Source organism: Monodon monoceros, unplaced genomic scaffold (assembly GCF_005190385.1).
Source record: "Monodon monoceros isolate NGI ecotype Baffin Bay Population unplaced genomic scaffold, NGI_Narwhal_1 Super_Scaffold_2, whole genome shotgun sequence".
Taxonomy (NCBI): domain Eukaryota; kingdom Metazoa; phylum Chordata; class Mammalia; order Artiodactyla; family Monodontidae; genus Monodon; species Monodon monoceros.
The window spans coordinates 29,526,816-29,551,110 of record NW_021703776.1 but is presented as its reverse complement, the minus strand read 5'-3'; the positions used below and the strand labels follow the sequence as shown (position 1 = coordinate 29,551,110).

At 43.6% G+C, this 24,295-nt stretch overlaps 1 protein-coding gene across 20 annotated transcripts in view; it reads left to right on the top strand.

The window, feature by feature from the left end:
- Positions 1–24,295, top strand: part of LOC114901987 (multidrug resistance protein 1) — a 205,695-nt gene that overhangs the window by 50,888 nt on the left and 130,512 nt on the right. For 19 of the 20 annotated variants that reach the window (XR_003795334.1, XR_003795335.1, XR_003795336.1 and 16 more), the window contains exons 9-20: positions 5,664–5,835; positions 6,889–7,002; positions 7,137–7,247; positions 7,668–7,793; positions 7,898–8,101; positions 8,767–8,937; positions 11,470–11,631; positions 12,666–12,842; positions 13,359–13,505; positions 15,976–16,083; positions 19,750–19,827; positions 23,376–23,459. Coding sequence is in view for 16 of the 20 variants with exons in the window: in XM_029234278.1 (XP_029090111.1) it covers positions 5,664–5,835; positions 6,889–7,002; positions 7,137–7,247; positions 7,668–7,793; positions 7,898–8,101; positions 8,767–8,937; positions 11,470–11,631; positions 12,666–12,842; positions 13,359–13,505; positions 15,976–16,083; positions 19,750–19,827; positions 23,376–23,459 (1,654 nt within the window). In the remaining 4 variants the exon portion in view is untranslated. Of the gene's footprint in view, positions 1–5,663; positions 5,836–6,888; positions 7,003–7,136; positions 7,248–7,667; positions 7,794–7,897; positions 8,102–8,766; positions 8,938–11,469; positions 11,632–12,665; positions 12,843–13,358; positions 13,506–15,975; positions 16,084–17,782; positions 19,175–19,749; positions 19,828–23,375; positions 23,460–24,295 lie in introns of those variants that run through there. The other variant, XM_029234280.1, reaches the window with a different exon arrangement.

Sequence of the window (24,295 nt, the reverse complement as noted above, 5' to 3'; positions counted from 1 at the left end):
TTTTTTTTTTTTTTTTTTTTTTTTTTTGATGGGTGGTGCTCTAATTCTGTCTTACTGGGTGTTTGGCCTGTGTCATCCAGCACTGGAGTTTGCAGGCAGTTGGATAGAGCTGGGTCTTGGTGCTGAGATGAGGACCTCTGGGAGGCCTTACTCTAATTGATATTCCTTGGGTTCTGAGGTTCCCTGTAGTCCAGCGCTTTAGAGTCGGAGCTCCCATTGCAGGAGCTCGGGCCCAATCTCCTGCCCGGGAACCAAGATTCTGCAAGCTCGCGGCACAGTAAGGAAAAAAAAAAAAACAAAACCTTGGCTATGGGGGTGGAGTTTAGGCAGGGTAGAACTTAGGCAGGGGTGGGGTTTAGGGTGGGGCGGGACCTAGACGGGTTGGGGGATGACGTTTGAGCATTTGATAGGGCCTAGGTGGGTCTGTGTTCAAGCTTGGGGCGGGGCGTCTGCTTAGGACCTGGTGGAATGGGAGAGGCATCACCCAAGGAGGGCTTCTGGAGTGTGGCGTTCCGGAGTTTGGAGGTAAGTCCCTGGTGAGGGTGTGTGGGTGGGGTTTAGGCCGAGCTTGTGGGAGGGCGTCTCCGAGTGTAGAGGTAGGGCCCTGGGTGGGGGTGTAGGGGCGGGGCTTGGGCTCTGCGTGGCAGGAGGGAGACTCCGAGGGCAGAGTATTAGGCCCAGGAGCTCAACAGGCTTCCCTGTTCCTAAGTGGTCAGGGAAAGAGCTGGCCCCGTTTACGTTACTTCGTGGCCCTCCCCCACTGTCTCACCCCAGATCTCCCCCATTGCTGCTGGACCCCTAATGGTGGGTGGGTCCCGCTGGGTGTAGGAATTCCTCCCTTCCCCTAGCCGCCCCTCAGGGGTGCTGGTCCCAGAGGTCTGGCCTTTATTTTTGCTCCCCCTTTTCTCCTTCCCACTCCCTCAGGACCTGCGCAGCTGGAGGGGGCCTTGGTGGGCAGAGGATCAGGCCTCGGATCTCAGCAGGTTCCTGGGGGTCCAAGTGGCAGGGGAAACCTGGCCACGCTCCCTTTTGATCCTCTGCCCTCCCAGTGGTCCCCCAATTTCCCCCTTCGGGCGTTGGATCTGTTCCCCTCCCCCAGCTGCCCCTCAGGGGTGCTGGTCCTGTCCTGCCTCCACTTCTCCTCCCCCCTCCCCCCACTCCCCACATCCTACCCGGTCGCAGGGGGTTCCTCCCATCCCCTTAGGTGTCCATGGTCCCCCAGGGGTGCCTGGTAGGTGCCCTTTTTGTGAGGAGACGTGAATTCTGCGTCCTTTTAGTACGCTATCTTGACTCCACCTCCTATACTCCTTTTTAATGCTACATAAAACAACAAAATTATAATACTTTTTATTTTTTTGGCTGCATTGGGTCTTCATTGCTTTGCACTGGCTTTCTCTAGTTGTGGCGAGCGGGGGTTACTCTTTGTTGCAGTGCGCAGGCTTCTCATTATGATAGCTTCTCATTGGGGAGCATGGGCTCTAGCCACGCAGGCTTCAGTAGTTGCAGAACGTGGACTCAATAGTTGTAGCATGTGGGCTCTAGGGCACGCAGGCATCAGTAGTTGTGGCTCCCAGGATTCAGTAGTTGTGTCTCTTCGGCCTAGTTGCTCCACAGCATATGGGATCTTCCTGGACCAGGGATCAAACCCACGTCCCCTGCATTGGCAGGTGGATTCTTAACTACTGTGCCAGCAGGGAAGTCCCTATAATACTTTTTAAATTAATGGCATCCAAAATTTGAAGAACATAAGTTGAGAAGATATTATTATTAGCGATGAAAAACAATAATGATGTATGTGATGTCACCTGGGTAAGGAGGGAAAGGACATAATAGGAGTCAAGTCCAATATTCAGAACTTAGATAAATCTGATCATTTTAGTTCACTGAAATTTTAAAAGAATTGAGGTTTTTTAAATGGAGTGCTTTAAGTAATAAGGTACAAATTTTTTTGTTGTTTTAGAGAAGATTTTGATTAACTTTTTATTATAAGAATAAGCAAATGGGCTTACACAGGTATATTCAAAGATTCATTTTAGGTGTAGAATCATTTCTTCAGAAGATATTAGTTACTGGAATGTATTTTTGAAAGATCATTCTCTAGGGAACTGGAAGTTAGTTAGTTTTTTTGTTTTTTTTTTTTTGCAGTACGCGGGCCTCTCATTGTTGTGGCCTCTCCCGTTGCGGAGCACAGGCTCCGGATGCGCAGGCTCAGCGGCCATGGCTCACGGGCCCAGCCGCTCCGCGGCATGTGGGATCGTCCCGGACCGGGGCACAAACCCGTGTCCCCTGCATCGGCAGGCGGACTCTCAACCACTGCGCCACCAGGGAAGCCCTGGAAGTTAGTTTTGCCTGAAGATCAAGAGTAGGCTCAGGACTGCCACCTGATGGCCTAAGGTTCTTTCCATCTTGGCCATTTCTTGAAAGTTCAGTTCATTCAGCGAATTTATCCAGCATCTAACACACCCCACGGACTATGCTAGGCTCTGGGGATATTTGCCTTCGTGTTATCCCCAGTCAAAACAGTAAGGTGAAGAAAAGGGAAGGAAGGGAGGCAGGAAAGTAGTAAGGAAGATAAGAAAGAAATCATCAAAGACATGAATTAAATCATGAATTTTTAAAATGTGCTATGAAACAATCAAAGAGTGTGCCCATGAGAGTAAGGAGGGCAAATTTACTTGAACGATGGTGGTCAAGGAAGGTATGATGGATGTTTGAGGTGGTTTCATGGAGGCTGGGACTTGAGGGATGAGGAAAATCCTGCTCTAGTAGGGGTAGGGATAGAGGAGTCTTCCAGATTTCCTGAGGTGGCAAAGACTTTGGTATATTCTAGAAAATATCCTAAGGCTTGTGTGCCTGGAGTACAGTTGAGTGAGAGGAGATTGAGATGAAGAAAGGCTGTTGAGGGTGGGTGGGGGCCGGAACAAGGGGACTTGCAGACCCTGGTGAGGAGTTAGGATCTAACTCTAAGGGCACAGGGAAGCGGTTGAGGGTTTTAAACAAGGGAGTGACCGTCTACATTACGTTTTAAAACCATTTCTCTGCCTGTAATTGGTCTGGTGAATGTATGAGAGCCGTCAAAGATTTGCTCGGAAGACTGTTGAAGTAGTCCAGGAGAAGGGTGATAAGTTCCTAGATTGAGGATTTAATTTGGAAGTAGAATTGTTAAAATTATCCTTAGACCAAATATAATTCTTCAGTTTTCTCTCTAGTTCTTGCTCTTCCCTTCTCTGCTTCCACATAGACAAGTAATTAAGGTCTTAGTCTGATTTTCTCTTGAAATTAGCAGGTATAGTAGGATCTCTCAAAGTCTCTCAGAATTTAGAGTGAATTTAATTCAGTAGTATACAATAGTTTTATTCTCCTTCATTTAAATATATTTTTCTCTAGTGTGTGTCTTGCATATGTTGACCTGTTAGTATTGATTTCTCTTTGCTTAGCAAAAATTGTTCCTTGCTCTCATAAGGGGCTATTTGCGTCACTGATATATATTTTCATATTATTTAAGAATATTTTTTTCTAAATGTCATTGTTTTATTATGTAACTTTGCCCCTTTTAGGAAATCCTACATTATCATTTTCATACTAAAGCTTATAATGAATAAATGATTTTAATATCTGGTGTTATATGTGTATCAAAGCCTATGTAAAAGTAGTATTGTTTGTTTTTCCTTCTTCCTTACCCTCTTATTTTCTTCCTTTATCTTTTCTGGCATCTAAATGATTTTCTTCCTTGTTTCTTCTGCCTGTGCAAAAGTTTCCTCTGGCTGCTTGGGACACAGCATATCAGTGAAATGATTTCTGCATTAGTCTTGGTAAGCAAGAACTGAATTAAAGGAAATAACAGGGTGTGACTCATAGCATTAAAGTTACTTAAATGTCATCATGTATAATTTATGCCTAGTAATACTTTCACATCAAATCACTTCATAAAGTGGGAGGGATATATATCAACCATTGAAATGCATTTCTCAAAAATAATTTTTTGGTCAAAGATTATAACTGGCAAGTTTGGGATTTACATTTTTGGAGGGAGAAACTCTAATAATATATTACCATTTTATCACCATGAAGTTCTGTTTAAATTTGCTCTTGAAGCAGTGGTCATGTAATTTTCATTTGGCCATGCTTTGGTAACTGGTTATTGGTGAAGTAGTTTTTAAAAGGCATGAAGGCAAGAAAGAATGCATGCTCATATCTGAGCAAGGCTTGACCTCTGCTTCTACATTCTAACGAATGGGACAGATGCTCCAAAACATAAATATAATACTGCATAATATTTACATAGTCATGTGTTTATGGATCAGAGACCTCAAAATATACACTCTGTATGGAAATAAATTCTTTCATGTCAACAATTGTGAGCTCCTGTTCCTGCAAGGAGTTGTGATTGAGAGGCTAAGGACAGATTTAAGGCTCAATTATAATCTGTCCTATTTCTCTAATAATTTTACCGTGATTCTGTATTTGCAAAGATCCTTCTTTTTCTTTAAATTAGGGTCCCATTTGCTTATCTCCACATCTCTCTTCTTAAGGAAAGCAGTCTGCCATGTTCCTTTCAAATGGAGGTAAAGTTACAGAGGCCATCTCCTTTACTTACCTTGAATATCAGAAATTAACCAGTTTCCCAGGGTGTAAAAAGTACTTGAATTGCCGTTTGGGAGTAAGTGTTAAGTGATTAGAAAGAGAGAGAAATATCTGTCAGTGGACTCTAACATTGCTTTGGTTTTTGTTTGCTTCCTTGCTTTTGCCCTCTTTTGTGTATTTCCCTGTATATGCTGTAAGAATTATTAACAGGTGTTCTCCAAGTTTGGCTAATGTAGTGCAGATTTTTGTGCTGTGAACAGGTTACAGGGTTATAGTACTGAGATCTTGATTTGCTCCATCCTTGAGGCAGCCAGAAGGCCTTGGGTAGCCCAAGCCACCAGGGAGAGCCCCTCCCTCCAGCAGTGAGTAGCCATGACAGGACCAACGTCGGAAGCATTGACAGAGGGGATGGGTAGTAGGCAACGTATAGAAAGGCTGAGGGAGGGGACACTGATACATAGTGATGGATTATTATATACTTAAAGCCAAATAATTTTTTCAGGTCAGTGATTTTTAAAATAAACATCTGTGGAAGTAAGATAAACTAGACAGTTTATTTACATGTAAAAAGTCTTAGATGGCAATTCAGAGCTCTTAAAATGCTCTCGCACATATATTTTCTCATTTGGTTCTTCCAGCAGACCCAGGGGGAAGCAGGGCGGGGAGCAGACTTGATATTCAGAGGTTTAAAGGACTCACCTATATTGAGCACTTTCTAGCATTTTATCTTCATTTTATTAGTACATTTAAAACACATGCAGATTTTCAAGGGAAAACACAGGTGTTTTCATAGCTTCTGTTTTGTCTTATGTATGAAACGATGCAAGTTCTGGAAGTTCGCTAAGTATTACTTCATTTATTTCACTATTGCTAAAGTCAGAGAAGGTGCTTTTTAGAACATCCCTCGGCAAATTACTTAATTTCCATAAGGCCTCAGTTTCGTCTTCTACAAGAAGGGATTAACATAATACTAACATCATAGGATCAGTGTGTGGACAAAAGGAGAAAATACATGTGCTGTATTGACCCGTTTCATAAGATTTATAGGTATGTGTGCTAATTTTTGTTACTTCTCCCAGGTACAACAAAAATTTGGAAGAAGCTAAAAGAATTGGAATAAAGAAAGCTATTACAGCCAACATTTCTATGGGTGCTGCTTTCCTGTTGATCTATGCATCGTATGCTCTGGCATTCTGGTACGGGACCTCCTTAGTCCTGTCAGAAGAATATTCTGTTGGACAGGTACTCACTGTAAGTGATGTTATATTAAGAGATGACTCACTATTAAAATGCCAGTGAAATTTCGTAGTGTTGGTTTGACTGTTGGAGAATATATTTTCGAAGAATTATTAAATAATGCAAAGAACAGCGAGCAAGAGACTGGGATTTGTTATCAGGCCATCTTGGTTCAAATTCCGGCTCTGCCACTTAGTAGCTGTATGATTCGCTTCAGCCACCTAGACTTTTCAAGACTCTCTTACCTCTTCTGCAAAATGGAAATGACAGGAATAAGGTGCCATAAGTTTTAGTGTTGTTGTAAAGGACTAACCGAGAACATGAGTAGAGAATCACTTAGCAAAATTCCTTCTATGTAAGTTGTTGGGTAATATAACTACTGTGTGATCTAGAAAGAAGTGAATAGTGACATTAGTTCCCTTTAACCCCTGAAGAAAAACGGTATCAAGTCTACCAATAAGAAACGGATTTGGGCAAAATGAAAAAAAAAACAAACAAAAATAAACGGTTCATCAGACCTCAAAGAGTATACAATCTGGTGGAGGGCAGAGACTCCATCTGATAAAGAATGTGTGCTTTATACTTCACAAAATACTTTCATATGTACCATTTCACTTGATACAAGAGCACTAAGGTTGCCTGGTAGGGAAAATAAGATAGAATCTTGCCTGTTTTTGCAAATAAAGAAATTGAAGCCCAGAGATCTAGGAGAATCACCTGAAGACATAGAGCCAGTCAGTGCTCAATCCAGGATTCAGACTTTGGGCTTCTGACTCTCATAATAGGGGTTTGTTTCCACTGTACCCTACTGATGACCTGAACCAAAATTCTTGGCCATTGAAGACATATAAAAATATTCTAATCATACAGAATTTATTGTTTCACTGAGCCGGTAAGACTAATCCAGCATTCTAAACTGTAAAGTACTTCAACTTTAAAAATATTTTTAACAGCCAGTATTGATAGGTTGCCTTTGCCATTTAAAAATTTAATTAGCGATGTTAGAAGAAGTATGAAAAAATGTACTAAACACTAAGTAACTTGATGTTTTTCCTTCACATTCCTCAGGTCTTCTTTTCCATATTAATTGGGGCTTTTAGTGTTGGACAGGCATCTCCAAGCATTGAGGCATTTGCAAATGCAAGAGGAGCAGCTTATGAAATCTTTAAGATCATTGATAACGTAAGTCTGGGCTGGCCATTTATCTATCTGTCGAAAAAAGTCGATTTTCTTTATCACTTTATTCAACTCTCCACAGATGTCACTAAAAGTAGTTATTGTAACCTAGTCATCTTCTGAAATTTTATTCTGTTTAGAAACCAAGCATCGACAGCTATTCGAAGAACGGGCGCAAACCCGATAATATTAAGGGAAATCTGGAATTCAGAAATGTTCACTTCAATTACCCATCTCGAAACGAAGTTAAGGTACAGTGATAAATGATTAATCAGTGATTCAACAGTGTATTGGATGAAGCGTGTCTGATACTTCCCTTTAGAGATTGTTTAAAAAAAATGTATGTTTAAACCTAGTTGTTTTTTTGGTTTTTTTGTTTGTTTGTTTGTTTGTTTGTTTTGCGGTACGTGGGCCTCTCACTGTTGTGGCCTCTCCCGTTGCGGAGCAAGGCTCCGGACACGCAGGCCCAGCAGCCATGGCTCATGGGCCCAGCCGCTCCGCGGCCTGTGGGATCTTCCCGGACCGGGGCACGAATCCATGTCCGCTGCATCGGCAGGCGGACTCTCAACCACTGCGCCACCAGGGAAGCCCTTAAACCTAGTTTTGAATTGAGTTCATAGTCTCAAAATCTGTGTATTGCCTTTAAGTTTATTTCTCATTCATCATGATAGATCTTGAAGGGCCTCAACTTGAAGGTAGAGAGCGGGCAGACGGTGGCACTGGTTGGAAACAGCGGCTGTGGGAAAAGCACGACGGTTCAGCTGATACAGAGGCTCTATGACCCCACGGAGGGCGTGGTGAGATGACTTGCTGAACTAGGTGCTGCGGCACTGAGTTACCTTTGCAGATTATACGTCACAAGTCTGCAGTGTGTGAATATCACACCTACTTTTTATTTCAGATCAGTATTGACGGGCAGGACATCAGGACCATCAATGTAAGGTATCTGCGGGAAATTATCGGTGTGGTGAGTCAGGAACCTGTGTTGTTTGCTACCACCATAGCCGAGAACATTCGCTACGGCCGTGAAAATGTAACCATGGATGAGATTGAGAAAGCTGTGAAGGAAGCCAGCGCCTATGACTTCATCATGAAACTGCCTAATGTAAGTCCTTCTCGATCTTTGTCATGCTAGAGGGTTATAAAATGCTGGCCTGAGGCATAGGAAGTTAGGAAATGACTATAAACTGGAGGAACCTCCTAAGAAGGGAAATCAAGATGACTTCAGATTTTAAAGCTCTAGCAGCATCAACTAGTGGTAGACATACATATTTTTTTTTAATTAGGGTTGGTTATTACTAAGTTTAAGGAACTGGACCATACTGCCTGTGAGGCTTGGGTTGTTTATGGGATTGCTTGCCATCTTTTTTTTTTTTTTAATAAATTTATTTATTTTTTGGCTGCGTTGGGGCTGCGTTGGGTCTTCGTTGCTGTGCGCGGGCTTTCTCTAGCTGTGGCGAGCGGGGGCTACTCTTTGTTGCAGTGTGCGGGCTTCTCATCGTGGTGGTTTCTCTTTGTTGTGGAGCACAGGCTCTTGGCACGTGGGCTGCAGTAGTTGTGGCACGTGGGCTCAGTAGTTGTGGCGCACAGGCTCAGTTGCTCCGTGGCATGTGGGATCTTCCCGGACCAGGGCTCGACCCCGGGTCTCCTGCAGTGGCAGGTGGATTCTTAACCATTGTGCCACCAGGGAAGTCCCTGCTCGCCACCTTATAATCTGAGCTGAGATAGCTTATTCTGTTGCTTAATCCTCCTGTGGTTTCTGTGTTGTAGAAATTTGACACCCTGGTTGGAGAGAGAGGGGCCCAGCTGAGTGGTGGACAGAAGCAGAGAATCGCCATCGCTCGGGCTCTGGTTCGCAACCCCAAGATCCTGCTGCTGGATGAGGCCACCTCAGCGCTGGACACTGAGAGTGAAGCGGTGGTTCAGGTGGCCCTGGATAAGGTGGGTGAACCTCATTTCAAACCTAGCTGATTTATAAGCACAAGAACATTCCATTGTTAATTCTTAATGTTTAAAAAAAAATCTCTTCTAAAGTGATTCTTAAAGCTATTAAAACCATCAAGCCTCTTTGCGTCTGTTTGTTTAACTTCTCTCTATTTCTCTGGTATTTTTTAGGTAGCGATGAATAAGCTTTCATTGAAAGATACTTGCAGATTTTTTTTTTTCTTTATTTTTGGCTACATTGGGTCTTTATTGCTGTGCATGGGCTTTCTCTAGTTGCAGCGAGTGGGGGCTACTCTTTGTTGTGGTGCATGGGCTTCTCATTGCGGTGGCTTCTCCTGATGCAGAGCACGGGCTCTAGGTGTGTGGGTTTCAGTAGTTGTGGCATGCGGGCTCAGTAGTTGTGGCACACAGGCTTAGTTACTCTGCGGCATGTGGGATCTTCCCGGACCAGGGCTCGAACCCTTTTCCCCTGTGTTGGCAGGTGGATTCTTATTGTGATCTTGAAAACTTATTAGCCTTAGCGATGACCCTGTTATTTAGGTTTTGTGAGTTTTTGTTGTTGTCAACAAGAAGAAGGTTTACAGTTTCCAAGATGTTAGATGCCTCTTGAAGACTCTGTGGGAAATGAGAAACCTCTTATCTTCAGGAAAGTGCCGGAGAGCTGCCGATGTTGGAAAACCTGAGCCATGAAATGTCCTTGACCATCAACAGAGTTTGACCTTCCAGCAGTTCTCGAGTCTGTGTGACTCATTCACCAGTTTGGACTTGAGTGCTCGTGCTGTGCCAGGCACTGTGCTTGGTCTCTGGTGTATGATGGTAACCAGGCCAGCTCTGTGAGGACAAGAAACGGGGAAACCTTTTAACTCATAAATGCTCCGAGTTGAAGTGTCCCAGTAGAATTCAAAGATGAACTCACGGTCTTCCCTGGTGGCGCAGTGGTTGAGAATCCGCCTGCCGATGAAGGGGACGCGGGTTCGTGCCCCGGTCCGGGAAGATCCCACATGTCGCGGAGCGGCTGGGCCCGTGAGCCATGGCCGCTGAGGCTGCGCATCCGGAGCCTGTGCTCCGCAACGGGAGAGGCCACAACAGTGAGAGGCCCGCGTACCGCAAAAAAAAAAAAAAAAAAAGATGAACTCATATTTGCTCCAGTTCCTATTCTGTGTAATAACAGAACAACGCTGTTTCTCTAAACATCCTGTCAGAGTGTGTAATAGATTGTTGAGAGAAGAAAAAGCAGGTCACTAAAACTTCTGTGAACCAAAATAGAAAGAGATGGGATTGTGGCTGCGTTTTCCCCCTTCACTTTGCTTATCTATAATGTCACATCTGTATTTTCTTATAATTCTACCATGGCACTATGTATTAAATTATAAATAAAATGAATTTAGAAAGGTTGCATTTAAAAATACCTTTTCTTTAGCCTGCACATTTTGGGGGGGAATACCACATCCCCGACTTTTGAAAACATCCATGGAGCTGATCCGTTGTCTTCTCTACTGTCTAGTTGCTACCACCTACAGAGTATTTTTCTGACATGTATTTTTTTTTTCTTCTCAGAGTTTTTCACTTCTCTTTTTCATACTGATCCTGATACCTTTTTTTTTGTTAGCTTGTTTTGAGAATTTTATTGCTAGTTCCTGGAGAGAAATATAGAGTAACAAACATTATAAGCACTGGGAGTTACAAAGGTTAAAGAAATCTCAGGCGAGTTCTAGTTCTCTGGCTCTGTTCCATATGAAAATAAAAATGAGATTGGGCGTTTAAACATTTACATAGCTCTTCAGTTTTTCCATAATACTTCTCCCTAGGAATAAGAATCATTTATTAAGCATTTACTGTGTACATCACAGTGCTTCTTGTGCATTGTTGTATTTAGTTATCACAACTACTCTAAAAATTAGCACTATATTATTATTTCCATTTTATATATGAATAAGTTGAGCCTCACACAGGTTAAAAGATTTGTATAAAATCCTGGAATTCATAAATGGCAGAACTAAGATTTGAGTTCAGATCAATGTAAGGCTGAAGTCTGTACTTTGTTGCTTCACATTTATTATTTGTCTTGATCATCCAAATGTCCTGTGAGATAGGACATGGTGATTCCCAGGACTGATGCTAGCTCATATGCACCAGTATAGCAACTGGCCTGTACCTGCTCTGATTGACCAATTCTTGGGCTGTAGGGTGTTTTACTTTATATAAGCCCCTGATTATTACTATAAACAGGCTACGAGAGGTTGAGTAAAATACTTAGAGGCTTACATAATATTAATATGAGACTATCATATTTGTGTTTATAGTTATAAGAGAACATCATTTTATTTTATTTTTATTATTTTTTAATTTTTTTTTAGAACATCGTTTTAAACCACTAACTGTACATTTACTGAAGGCAGAGACTGTCTTATATAGCTTACACAGTTTTGCAATGTCCAAAGCATTGGTGGTCAGTAAATATAACTTGAATTAATGAATTTTTCCAGATAGTTGTTCATGTATTCCAAAACCAAATTTTTCTCTCTTTAGGCCAGAGAAGGCCGGACCACCATTGTGATCGCGCATCGTTTGTCCACAGTTCGTAATGCTGATGTCATTGCTGGTCTTGATGATGGAGTCACTGTGGAGAAAGGCAGTCATGATGAACTCATGAAGGAGAAAGGCATTTACTTCAGACTTGTCACAATGCAGGTATAGTCTAACTCTAGCATTTTCCTAAAGCACAATATGTTAGGCGTAAGCTGATTTTGCTGTGTTCATTGCTATAAATAAATGTTACCGTTGATTATCTTGAGAAGAGGGAAAAAATACTTGGGTGGGATTCAGGATCCGACCGGTGTTTTTTTTAGAGGTTTTTTCTTTCTCTTGAAAGGAGGGAAAATAAAGAAGGATAATTAGAAAAAAGTAAAGTTAAAAAAGGCTTAAAAGTGAGCTATCCACTCAAGTAGCCACTAGCCACATGTGGTTATTGAGCACTTCAGCGGTGGTTAATCTGAATTGAAGTGTTTGTAAGCTGAAAATGCATACCAGAGTCCAAAGGCTTAGTCTACCAAAAAAAAGCAGGATATCTCAAAAAGTCTTTACACTGATTACATGCTGATCTAATACCTTGGATACATTAGGTTAGATAAAATATACAATTAAAATTGATTTTAGGGTTTCCCTGGTGGCACAGTGGTTGAGAGTCCGCCGGCCGATGCAGGGGACACGGGTTCGTGTCCCGGTCCGGGAAGATCCCACATGCCGCGGAGCGGCTGGGCCCGTGAGCCATGGCTGCTGAGCCTGCGCATCCGGAGCCTGTGCTCTGCAACAGGAGAGGCCACAGCAGTGAGAGGCCCACGTACCGCAAAAAAAAAAAAATTGATTTTACCTCTCTTACTTTTTTTAGCATGGCTACTGAAAAAAATTGTGGCTCACAATATGGTTTGCACCATATTTCTGTTGATAACACCGGTCCAAAGCAAATATGACTGAGCCAAAAACACCCACAAAAAGTATATGACTAGATACATGGAATGGATGCCATGTTGTTTCAGCATATTTTATGGGAATACTCATTTAGTTTTTAATTTTCAAATATAATCACACCAGAAAATAGCAGTTTAACTTTATCCTTTTCCTATACAGACTTAAATTGCCATTTCCTTGATATTTGCTGTTAAGCGATTAGTTTTTGTTGGTTAACTGAGCCTAACCAGCTTATTCATATTTCTTATTTATTTTAGACAAAAGGAAATGAAATTGAATTAGAAAATGCAGCTGGTGGATCCGAAAGTGAAATTGATGTCTTGGACATGTCCCCCAAAGATTTAGGATCCAGTCTAATAAGAAGAAAATCAACTCGCAAGAGTATCCATGGACCACAAAGCCAAAACAGAAAGCTTAGTACAGAAGAGACTTTGGTACGGAGGAGGCTGCGGACTTATGTCTTCACCAGTGGGCTAAGGCTGGGATACGAGTGGGAACAAGAAATGGTTATCCAGAATCCTCCTGTCCTATCCCCTGGCCTGTTCCACAAATCCAAATCTCAACATTTTAGACTCAAGTTGGAATTTATAGGACAAGAATTTTAGAATTAGAATTTATAATGTAAAGAGATAGATTACAGTGGGTCTTCAAATACAAACATTTTTGTTCTTTCATCCTTACTTATAAATATACTTGTCACGTTCCAACTGTCAGGTCAGACTTAAATGTTTATGGAATCATTTATTTTTAAGAAATAAAGGAACGATATAACAGAATCTGTCAGCACTTTTTTTTTTTAAAGGTAAATAGCCATCAGTTGATAAGGAAGTAAGAAAAAGATATATTCATTTAAAAATTTTTGTGCATACAAAAGAACTGTACATCAATTAAATCAGTTAAGTATCAGTTCTTTTCCTGACGAGTTTGTTGTATTATTTTGTGTTCTCCAGGATGAAAATGTACCTCCAGTTTCTTTTTGGAGGATTCTGAAGCTGAATATAACGGAATGGCCTTATTTTGTGGTTGGTATATTTTGTGCCATTATAAATGGAGGTCTGCAACCAGCATTTTCAGTAATATTTTCAAGGATTGTAGGGGTAAGTGTTTATGTCCATTTTGGAGATTTACTTGTGAGTCCTGACTAAAGAATGAACTGTTTGTGTTTGTAACTTTATATAGAAACCACAAAAACATGCAGCTCACCTTCATATGACACTAAGCAGCTTGTAGATGTAGGAATAGAAGTCTTGTTTGTGATAGGAAAACAATTTTTCAAAGCTTCCTTGGTCGTGGCATTTGCTTTCTATCCTAGGGCCCTGGGAACGAGATCCCTGAAAAATAGTCCATGAAACTGACTAGGTGACTGTCCCCTACCTGCCGTCATTGGACTCTGAGTCCAATGGAACTGTCCTATCACCAGGGTGGGAAGAGACTTCCTCGTATGTTCATCACACTGGCTCAAGACAGAGCTGCTCTCTGACTCATGTGCTTGTCAGGACGTAAGCAGGCTGAGCGCTGGGCCTCTGTGAGATGTCCATCCCACGTGTTAAGATGAAACAAATGGGACGGCTTCCAAAAGATGGAGGCTGACAGATGCCGGTTGCACCTGCTTTTCATTTCGGCATTTTCAACAAAGAAGTTACAGTCCAGGCAGGAGTGCCCTCTGTTAATGGCAGATGTTCAGACAAGCTGAGGACACCTTTGCCATAACTGCTAGAAACGTTGTAGAGAAAGAGATGGATCACTACACAAAATATAGACCAAACGCTAACTTTTGATTATATTAAAAGATACATAAATATGCCGGTCCACGGTTGGCGTTCACGTGTTTGATGTAGTCCTTCAAGGAATATCTTCATTGTCTGCTTTGTGCCACGAACTGTTCTACGTGCTGAAAAAGTACCAGGAAAGAGAGGAAGTGTCTGATTCCATGGAGCATATGTTCTAGGCCAGGGGTTAGCAAACTTTGTCTATAAACGCTAAGAGAGTAGATATTTTAGGCTGTGCAGGCCAGATGGTCTGCGTTGCAAATGCTCAACCTTGCCATTGTAGTGCACAAGTAACCATTCAGAAGCAAAGGAACATGGTTGTGTTTCATAGCCACCATAGATTGGCTGGGGCCAGTCCCTGTTCTAACATTTGTCTTGCAGGCACAGAGGTAGACAGTGGCATCATCAGGGAAAAAAAAGGAATTGGATTAGTTAGGAATAGGTTTGGCTGGGTATAACAAAAACTTACAAATTTTATGTTTTCCTCATTCCTTGTGTAACAATAGACCTGGAAACAGGTGGTCCAAGGCAGACATCTTAGCTCCTAGATATTGGGTAGGGAAAAAGCTCTCTGCCTCATTGAAGGTTTGTAACACAGAATTTAGGATTGTGGGGTCTGAGTTAGATTGCTTGGGGGTACAGCCTTGGGTCATCACTTGGTGGCTGTGTTACCTTGAACAAGTTAATTAACTTCTCTGTGCTTCAGTTTCCCTCTATATAAAATGGTGATGATAAGAAACCTCAGGAGGTGGTTGTGAGGGTAAAGGATAGTGTACATGAGTTTGTTTAGAATAACACCTGGCACAGAGTAAGAGCTCACTGATTGTTAGGTCTTTTTTTTTTTTTTTCTGTACGTGGGCCTCTCACTGTTGTGGCCTCTCCCGTTGCGGAGCACAGGCCCCGGACGCGCAGGCTCAGCGTCCATGGCTCACGGGCCCAGCTGCTCCGCGGCAGGTGGGATCTTCCTGGACCGGGGCACGAACCTGCGTCCCCTGCATCGGCAGGCGGACTCTCAACCACTGCGCCACCAGGGGAGCCCAGGTCTTATTTTTGTTGGAATGACTAATCAAGAAAAATTAACTTCTTCCAAAAAGCTTTTTTTTTTTTCCTTTATAAGGGATAAAGCTGTCTGGGTTGGCTTAGGAATATGGCTCTCACAAGACTGATTTTGGCCCACTGTGAAGGGAGGTGATTTTGTTTCCCTGTGGCATGGTTATTCTCTGTTCTTGAAGCCCAGGGCATCCTGTAAGCTCTTCTAACCCAGGTCTCCACATGTGGTTCTAGGTGAGCTGGCTGCAGTTGCCCACTGGCTATCTAACTGGCCATCCTACAGAGGCTGGCTCAAGGAACCTCCTTTCTTTGGAGAGGCCTGGGCTGAATGAATGAGCACCTTTCCTGGGTTCACCGAAACCACATCAGCAGATGTGTCTCCAGACACCTTGGGACAGTTCGAAATGTCCAACTTGTAAAACAACAGATCGACACACAGTGTAGTTTCCCGTCAAAGGAAGCAGAGAGTATTTGTTCCCAATTCTGCTGTGGTGGGTGTGGCGCCCCCTTGTGGCACTCTTACTCCAAGAAGTAGTATGAGCAGAAAAAGAGCTGGATAGACTGATGAATGACAGACCCACTCCTGGTCCCCAGGGAAGGCAGAATATGTCCCCCTTTAGGGAAGCCAGCCTGACCTCCACATAGTAAGGCTCCCTTGACCCCGAATACTCTGCTAGATGCAAAATGGGTCAGACTTTGAATGATTTCTTCAGTGGTACTGAAAACGCTTTAAATATTTTCTTGACAGATTTTTACCAGAGATGACGATCCTGAAACCAAACGACAGAATAGTAACTTGTTTTCACTCTTGTTTCTAATCCTTGGAATTATTTCTTTTATTACGTTTTTCCTTCAGGTAAGTGTCTATATTTTCACTTTGAGAAATGTACCATTGTTCAACGGGGGGAATTTATTAAACATCTGTGTAATAACTTGCTTTTTAGTGGAATTGCTCCTCTAGTTGCTGGGCTGTTAGCAGCCACTTGCTCTGACATTTTTAAAACAAAGATGTTTTGCTTCCTCTGGCTCCCTTGCTTCCTTCCTTCCCACCTTCTCCTCCCCCAACTGGAAATGTTAATGAAGTCAGAGGGAGCAGAGAGTATTTGATCTAATCTGGTGATTGGAAATGAAAGCTGGTGTTGCCTTAAAAAAATGCACAGTGTGAGAGTTGCGAGTTAAGTTTTTTTGGCTGCGTTGGGTCTTTGTTGCTGTGCACGAGCTTTCTCTAGTTGTGTCGAGCGGGGGCTACTCTTCGTTGCGGTGCGCGGGCTTCTCATTGTGGTGGCTTCTCTTGTTGTGGAGCACGGGCTCTAGGTGCGCGGGCTTCAGTAGTTGTGGCACGCGCGCTCAGTAGTTGTGGCTCGCGGGCTCTAGAGTGCAGGCTCAGTAGTTGTGGCGCACAGGCTTAGTTGCTCCGTGGCATGTGGCATCTTCCCGGACCAGGGCTCGAACCCGTGTCCCCTGCATTAGCAGGCAGATTCTTACCCACTGCACCACCACGGAAGTCCCATGTGTTAAGTTTTATTTGGGGCAAGATGAGGACTGCAGCCAGGGAGACAGCATCTCAGATAGCTTGGAGAAACTGCTCCTAGGAGGGAGAGGGGAAGGTCAGTATATATATGATTTTGGTGAAGGGGGAGTACATTGCAATCAAGCACATATTTTTTGCAGGTTTCTGTTAGTCACGAGGAGCAGTTGTCACCATGAAGGATTTTAGTGCTTTTCTAGGTATGAGGAGATACAGAAATTGGGCTCATAAAATTGGCTCCTGAAAATATCTATCTGAAGACCAGTTCTGCCAGTTTTTCCCAGAGCACAGAGTGCCTCCTTTCTGCTCTCCACCCTGAGCTCCTTTCAGGGGGTGCTGAAGGTCAGCAGCTGCAGCGGCTCGTAATTTAATCCTTGTAGAGGAAGATGGCAAGTGCCAATTTGTTGCTGACACTAGGCTCTAAAAAGTGGGATTTAGGGGAGCCTTGGACATATGTTCGGATATAAGTACTGCCAGTCAGTTTAAATACTTAGAAATGTCTTCCAGTGTTCTAAAAGCAACAACAAAACCCAGAACCCCATAAGCCAGTTACACTGATTTAAAAAATGTTTGAAGAGTTTATCATTTATCTTTTGCTAAAGGAGAAGGAATGCTTTTAATGATGGAAAAATGTCAGTCTTCAGACAAAAACTGTAGGAAACATTTGTAAAGAGTCAGGTTTTACAAGTTGCAAATCATTTGGCTGAGGTGAAATTGCAAGGAATCAAGTGCTCTAAAAAGCTCAGCATGGTAAGACAGTGTGGGCTTTGGTGTTAGGCTAGGGTCAAGTATGAGTTACTCCAGTTGCTAATTTTGTGTCCTTGGGCAAGTAAGTAACTTAAACTGTGTAAGCCTCAGTTTCCTCATCTGTAAAATGGGGATAATGGTAGCTGATGCTTGATGATTAAAAGAGATGACAAGACTAAGTTCCTAGGTCTGTGTGAGGCAGTTGCAAACACAATCACTTATTAAATGAATGAATGATTAGTCACATGTAATTTTTTAAGATAGAACTCTCAATAGGTCTCTTTATTTTACATGGTGTAAGCATGTATTCCTATTTTGAACAGACAGAACACTTTTCTGGACATGATAGGAGGTCCAAAGCTCTGGACTCTTGTTACTGAGTACTTGAAGTCTCTTTGGGGAATTTGATCATACTAGAATAAATGTGACACTCTAATTGTATGTGAGATTGCCTTACCAACTATTAATGCCATAGGAGTTGGGAGAAGGTAGAGATTGCTGAGGGTGTAGTTGGTTAAGAAATTTGGAGGGAGGTAGGCTTTGAGCTGGAGATTTGAATTGGTGAAGCAAAGGCAGTTCAAGTGGTACCTTTATAACATAATGATGCTCAGAGAAACTGGAGCCTGGTTTGCTTGGCAAACCAAGGTGAAAACAAAGGCTCTGAATCCCAGGACCTCAGAAGTGCAGAGGTGGCACAGTGCCTAATGGTGATGTTAGAATGCCAACTCCTCATTTAGAAATGCAAGGAAGGAGCTGACTGTGGGGTTAAATCCCAGGCTCTGGGTTCTCATTCTGGTTAAGATTCTTTTAGACGAAGATTCAGATTCCAACTCTGCCACCTTAGAACTGTAGCCTCCGGCAATTTACCAGCCTCTCTAAACCTCCATTTCTTCTGTAAAGTGGTGATTATAGGTTTGTCCTGAGGACTTACAATGTTTGTGAAGTACTTAATGAAAGTTCTCAACAAGATAACAACAGTAACATTCCCGTAGTGGGCAAGATAGTTCAGATTTCATTCAGTCTAATAGCAGAAACCTTCATCTGGTCATTTCCAAGTAAAGTTAATCATTTTGATAACTTCGGGCGTCAACTCAGTGAATCCAGGGTTTCTCCCTCTCCCCCTTCTCCCTGGATTGGTGTCTATTTTCGCAGAAGGGTTAGGCGGCATTACAGCACTGGGCAGAGGGTGGTGGTCTGTGTACCTCCCCTGCCCCCTGCCTCATGTTGGTGACCTGAGGGGCTGGTGGCCTTCCGTTACATGGTCCAACCTGTCTTCCTTGGTCAGGAGCACGTGGAAGAGTGTTCTTTGCACGTGTTTCTTCCCTCGCTCTCCGTAATGTCCAACACACTAGGCTGTTATTAGGGCTTCTCCTCTTCTGATACACCATCCAGCCATTTCCGCTCTGCTTTCTGCAGACCATTGTGTGGCAAGCCTCATCTGTAAACCGCCACTCACCAGCGCTCCAGGTAGAAATGGGAGCAATGCTTCCTTCTGGTCCTGTATCCCCAAACTCACTGGGATGAGGGTCTGTCCTCGTTCCTCCCCAGACAGGGCCCAGCATGGCCATACAATCACATCTTACTTTCTTCTTTCCCCAAACTCTCTTCTTTCCTCCCAGACACAGATTATATCCTTGGGGAAACGGGAAGGGCAGTGCAGAAAATTCTCTCAGTAAGTCTTCCTTTCCAACTATTTTGCTGCTAGACTTTGGCTTTTTTTTTTTTTAACTTGGAAACTAAGAATTTGATATCTTTGTTGTCTGTATCTTTTATGGCCGGGGTGGCTGTATATTCTTGTCTTCCCAGGTTGCACCTCGGGTCCTGGTGTACTTATGATATATCCCCCCTTCTCACGCTCAAAAATGTTCTGGTTTGGATGATACGTAATATAAACCCCCGGTTTAGAGTGCCTTCTGCCTTGGGAACAACTCCCCAGCTTCCTGAGTGACAGACCCTGTTTCACGGGGAGAAATAAGCGGGAGGGAGAACGGGGGACAGAGAAACCACAATCCCCGACGGGCCCACCTGGGGAGCGGCAGTGTTGATTTCAGCTGTCCCGGCTCTGCCAGCAGTGCGGCTACCCGCCATAGTACACTGTCACCGAAAGAGAGCCACGCCTTGAAATCGGGCTTTCTGACTTTGTCTGGTGTCCTGCTTTAGCGGGGACACCAAGTCCCCCTCCTGTTGTGTCATCAGTGGCTGGGTCCCTGACAAGTCTTTTCCCTTGGGGCATGTTACTCTTCACAGGGCTACACGTTTGGCAAGGCCGGAGAGATCCTCACCAAGCGACTCCGATACATGGTTTTCAGATCCATGCTGAGACAGGTATGTCTGTTGAGGGCTGTGCCTGGGATATGCAAAACGCCCCGCTGTGCCATGTTGCGGGGAAGCAGTGGGGCGCCGTCTGGTTACTCAGAGCTCCTGTATTGATCTTCCCTCAGTCGCATATCAGAGATGCTGCTGAACCGCCCACCAGGTCAGGCTCAGAGCCCTGCCCTGGGAGGTCTCCTCTGGGTGGGCGCAAGGACGGGGGTCCCCGCGAGACAAATGGGAGTCTCCAGGGCAGATTCACCTCCAGCCTCTGTCTCAGCAGCTGTAGGCAGAGTAGGTGGAAGCGATCTTCCATGCTTCTCATCCCTTTCTTCTCTTTCTTTCCGTCTTTCCCCTGGGAAACCCAGGATACTTGTGTTTCTTCCCACCAGGAAATGCCTCCTGTACCCTTTCTTTCCACAGATCAGAAGGCATCCCCATGGCCCATTCCCTGCTGCTCAGTTTCCTCGCTGGGGCTAGCGAGACTGGTAGATTAATTCCAGCTGCAGTGTTGCTAGCTGCTAATGATTTAATGGAATGTCTCTCACACTTAACACCTTCAGAACCCTAACGACAGACAGACGTGAATGTTTTTCTGGGGAAAGGGGGAAGGGGATTCTGGACATGCAACCCAGAGCAGCCCAGTTCAAAGGGGAAAGTTTCTTTAACAATCATGCAAATTTTGTCTGTGACTTTGTAACTTTCCATTTTAAACTCACTAATACTATGATGCTCCATCTGGATGCCCCGGATATGCTGGGCGTACTTGAACCCTGGCTGAGGAACACCACTTGGCTGTGTTGATTTCTAGATGACATTCACATTTTCCCAGCTGTCTTTCGTTCTTCAGTCCTTTCCTACTCCTACCCCTGCCACTTAAAAAGAAGACATATTTATGGGGATTGCTAGCTTGTGACTGACAGGGCCAGGACTGAATCCATCGAGTGAAAGAGCACTGTTTGGTCGAGGGCCCTGTGTTAGGATTTTCGGTCAAACCATATTTATAAGTGACATTCGATTTAGACTCAAGGCTTTGGTCCAGGGCTAAATGCCCCATTGCCCCTACAGCCCCCAGGTCAACTCCTAGGTCCATTATTCTTTGGAAGCTGAGCTGATGATTTGTGTAATGCCCTCTCCATACATTATTAAGTCCAGCCTTATTCATTAAGGGCCTTCTGCTGACAAGGCATAATACTAGGTATTGTAAGGCCTTCACATCAGAATGGTCCCTAGTACACGGAAGTTACATTTCAGTGGGGGAGGCACTTAAGCACTGAACAATTTTTAAAAGCAAACGGATACGTACTATAAGAAATTATAATGCCGTGGTTATTTCCTTCAGTATTTTTGGGGAAAATGATAGATACTGCTTTAATTGCAAATCACCCGTCGAGGTAACTTCTTAGGACCATAGTTATTCTTGTAACAGACATAAACTGGTACTTCAAACTCACAGTCTTTCTAGTATTTTTGTATTGGAAAGTGTAAGTGGTTTTCCAAAGAAAATCCTATTTTATGTTGAATGCTAAATTTTTTTTTTTTTTTTTTTTTTTGCGGTACGCGGGCCTCTCACTGTTGTGGCCTCTCCTGTTGCGGAGCACAGGCTCCGGACGTGCAGGCCCAGCGGCCATGCTCCGTGGCATGTGGGATCCTCCCGGACCGGGGCACGAACCGGCGTGCCCTGCATCGGCAGGCGGACTCTCAACCACTGCGCCACCAGGGAAACCCTGAATGCGATATTTTAATCTAGATTTCTTTTGTCGATTTTTTTTTTTTAAACCCAATTGGTTTATTCTGCCCTAAACCACAGTTTTCTGTTTATTCGACTTCTCTGTGTGAATGTCTATTAAGCATTCCATACCTAATATTTCCAGAATTGAACTTCTGACTCTCCCCTCCCCACAAGGCTTGCTCCTTTCCTGGTGTCTTCCCCCATATCAGTAAATGGCACCTCCATTCTACTCGTTGTGCAGGCTAATGACCTTGGAGTCGTCCTCGACTCTAGTTTGTCTAATATTACAACAGCCTCCTAACTGGTCCCGCTGCCTCCATCCTTATCCCAGTCCAGTGGGTTCATCGCCCGAGAGCCAGAATCATTCTTCTAAGATAAAAAGTCAAATCACATCCCTCTACCCCATACCTGCTGAAAGCTACCCATATCGGTCAGGGTAAAATCTGGACTCTTTTTTTTTTTTTTAATGTTTATTTATTTATTTGCTGTATCAGGTATTAGTTGCGGTGCACGGGCTCTAGAGTACCCAGGCCCATTAGTTGCGGCACAGGCTTAGTTGTCCTGCAGCATGTGGGATCTCAGTTCCCTGACCAGGGATCGAACTGGCATCCCCTGCATTGCAAGACCGATTCTTAACCACTGGACCACCAGGGAAGTCCCTGGACTCTTTATTTTCTTTTTTACTGTCCGTGCCATGCAGCTTATGGGATCTTAGTTCCCTGACCAGGGATTGAATCCGGGCCCTTAGCAGTGAAAGTGTGGAGTCCTAACCACTAGACTGCTAGGGAAGTCCCCAAATCTGGAATCTTTACAGTTACCTATAAGGTCACACACGACGTGGTCCCCACTACCTCTCAGACCTCATCTCCTGTAGTTTCGCCCCCTCTCCCATACACAGTCTACTCTATACCCATTGGTTCATTGCATGCGGGTATGAGAGGAGTGGGAGAGCCCAGTGAGGACAGAAGTCTGTCCAGAGGAAGAGCTGGCTTTACACATTCCCACAGAGGTGCTTTTAAGACTGGTGGCAGGGCTTCCCTGGTGGCGCAGTGGTTGAGAGTCTGCCTGCCGATGCAGGGGACGTGGGTTTGTGCCCTGGTCCGGGAAGATCTCACATGCCGTGGAGCTGCTGGGCCCGTGAGCCATGGCCGCTGAGCCTGCGCATCCGGAGCCTGTGCTCCGCAACGGGAGAGGCCACAACAGTGAGAGGCCCGCGTACCGCAAAAAAAAAAAAAAAAAAAAAAAGACTGGTGGCAGCCCTTACAGCTTTCTTGCTTGTATGTGAACAGATCAGATATGCCTTTTCCTCGGGGCCTTTGCACATGCTCTTTCTTCCTTGTCTCAGATATTCTCATCCTTCTCTTCATTCAAGTCTCTGCTCAAACGTCACCTGAGAGAGGACTTCTCTCTCCCCTTCCCAATCTATGAAATAGTGCCTTTCCTCACTTTTTTTTCCTTCCTACCCCAGTCTGTTTTTCTTCCTATCATTTATTATCACCTGGCATGGTATATTTTTATCTGTGGTTTCCATCACTAGAATCTGGGCTTCATGAAATCAGCGACTTTGTCTTTCTTGTTCACTGTTGAATAGATCCAACACTTAAAAATTATGTTTGGAACAAAGTAGGCACTCAAAAAGTTGCTTTGACAAATGAAATGGTCTATTTATGACTTTGTCTCTTAAGTCTCTTTCTTGTCTATTCAGTATCAAATCCTGACTGCTTAATGTAGGAGGATAAGTGATAAATAAACCTGACCCTGTCACTGCCCTCTGAGCTGAGGGTCTCAAACATCGGGCTTTAAGATAATGAAATCATTTTCTGTGTCACAGGATGTGAGCTGGTTTGACGACCCTAAAAACACCACGGGAGCCTTGACGACCAGGCTTGCCAATGATGCTGCTCAAGTTCAAGGGGTACTGACTGCCTCCTTTCTGCTGTGATTATCCTAATGGGCCATTTTGAATTTCAGCGTGAAACTAATTTTCTCCCTACAGTTAATTCTCATCATTAAGAAAATGTTCAAACTTTAACCTATGCAATATATCAAGTGCCTTATGGCAAAAAATGTTAACTCTTTAAATATCATGTACTGTATAGTGTATAGATACCTTATAAGCTTTGTTTTGTTATTTGCCATCTTATTCGTGCTATTAACAAAATACATGTGGAAGGATAATTATTTAGCAAAGGAAGTGTTTATCATCATATCATGAAGGTTCAGTCTGCGTTAATGCTTTGCTAATCCCCAGAAAATTATAATAGCTACTGAAAAAAAGAATGTGTGTAGTTGCTGTAAGAAAGTTAAGGGGCACTAAAGTTCAGAGGGGAGCAAAGAAAATCTTAAAAACGTTGAAAGAACAGATGAATGGATAAAGCAGATGTGGCACATATACACAATGGAATATTACTCAGCCATTAAAAGGAACAAAATTGAGTTATTTGTAGTGAGGTGGATGGACCTAGAGTCTGCCATACAGATTTGAAATAAGTCAGAAAGAGAAAATCAAATACCATATGCTAACGCATATATATGAAATTTTAGAAAGCGGTACTGGTGAACCTAGTGGCAGGGCAGGCATAAAGACGCAGACGTAGAGAACGGACTTGAGGGCCTGGGGGTTGGGGAGGGGGAACGGTAAGCTGGGACGAAGTGAGAGAGTGGCATGGACATCTATACACTACCAAATGTAAAATAGATAGCTAGTGGGAAGCAGCCGCATAGCACAGGGAGATCAGCTCGGTGCTTTGT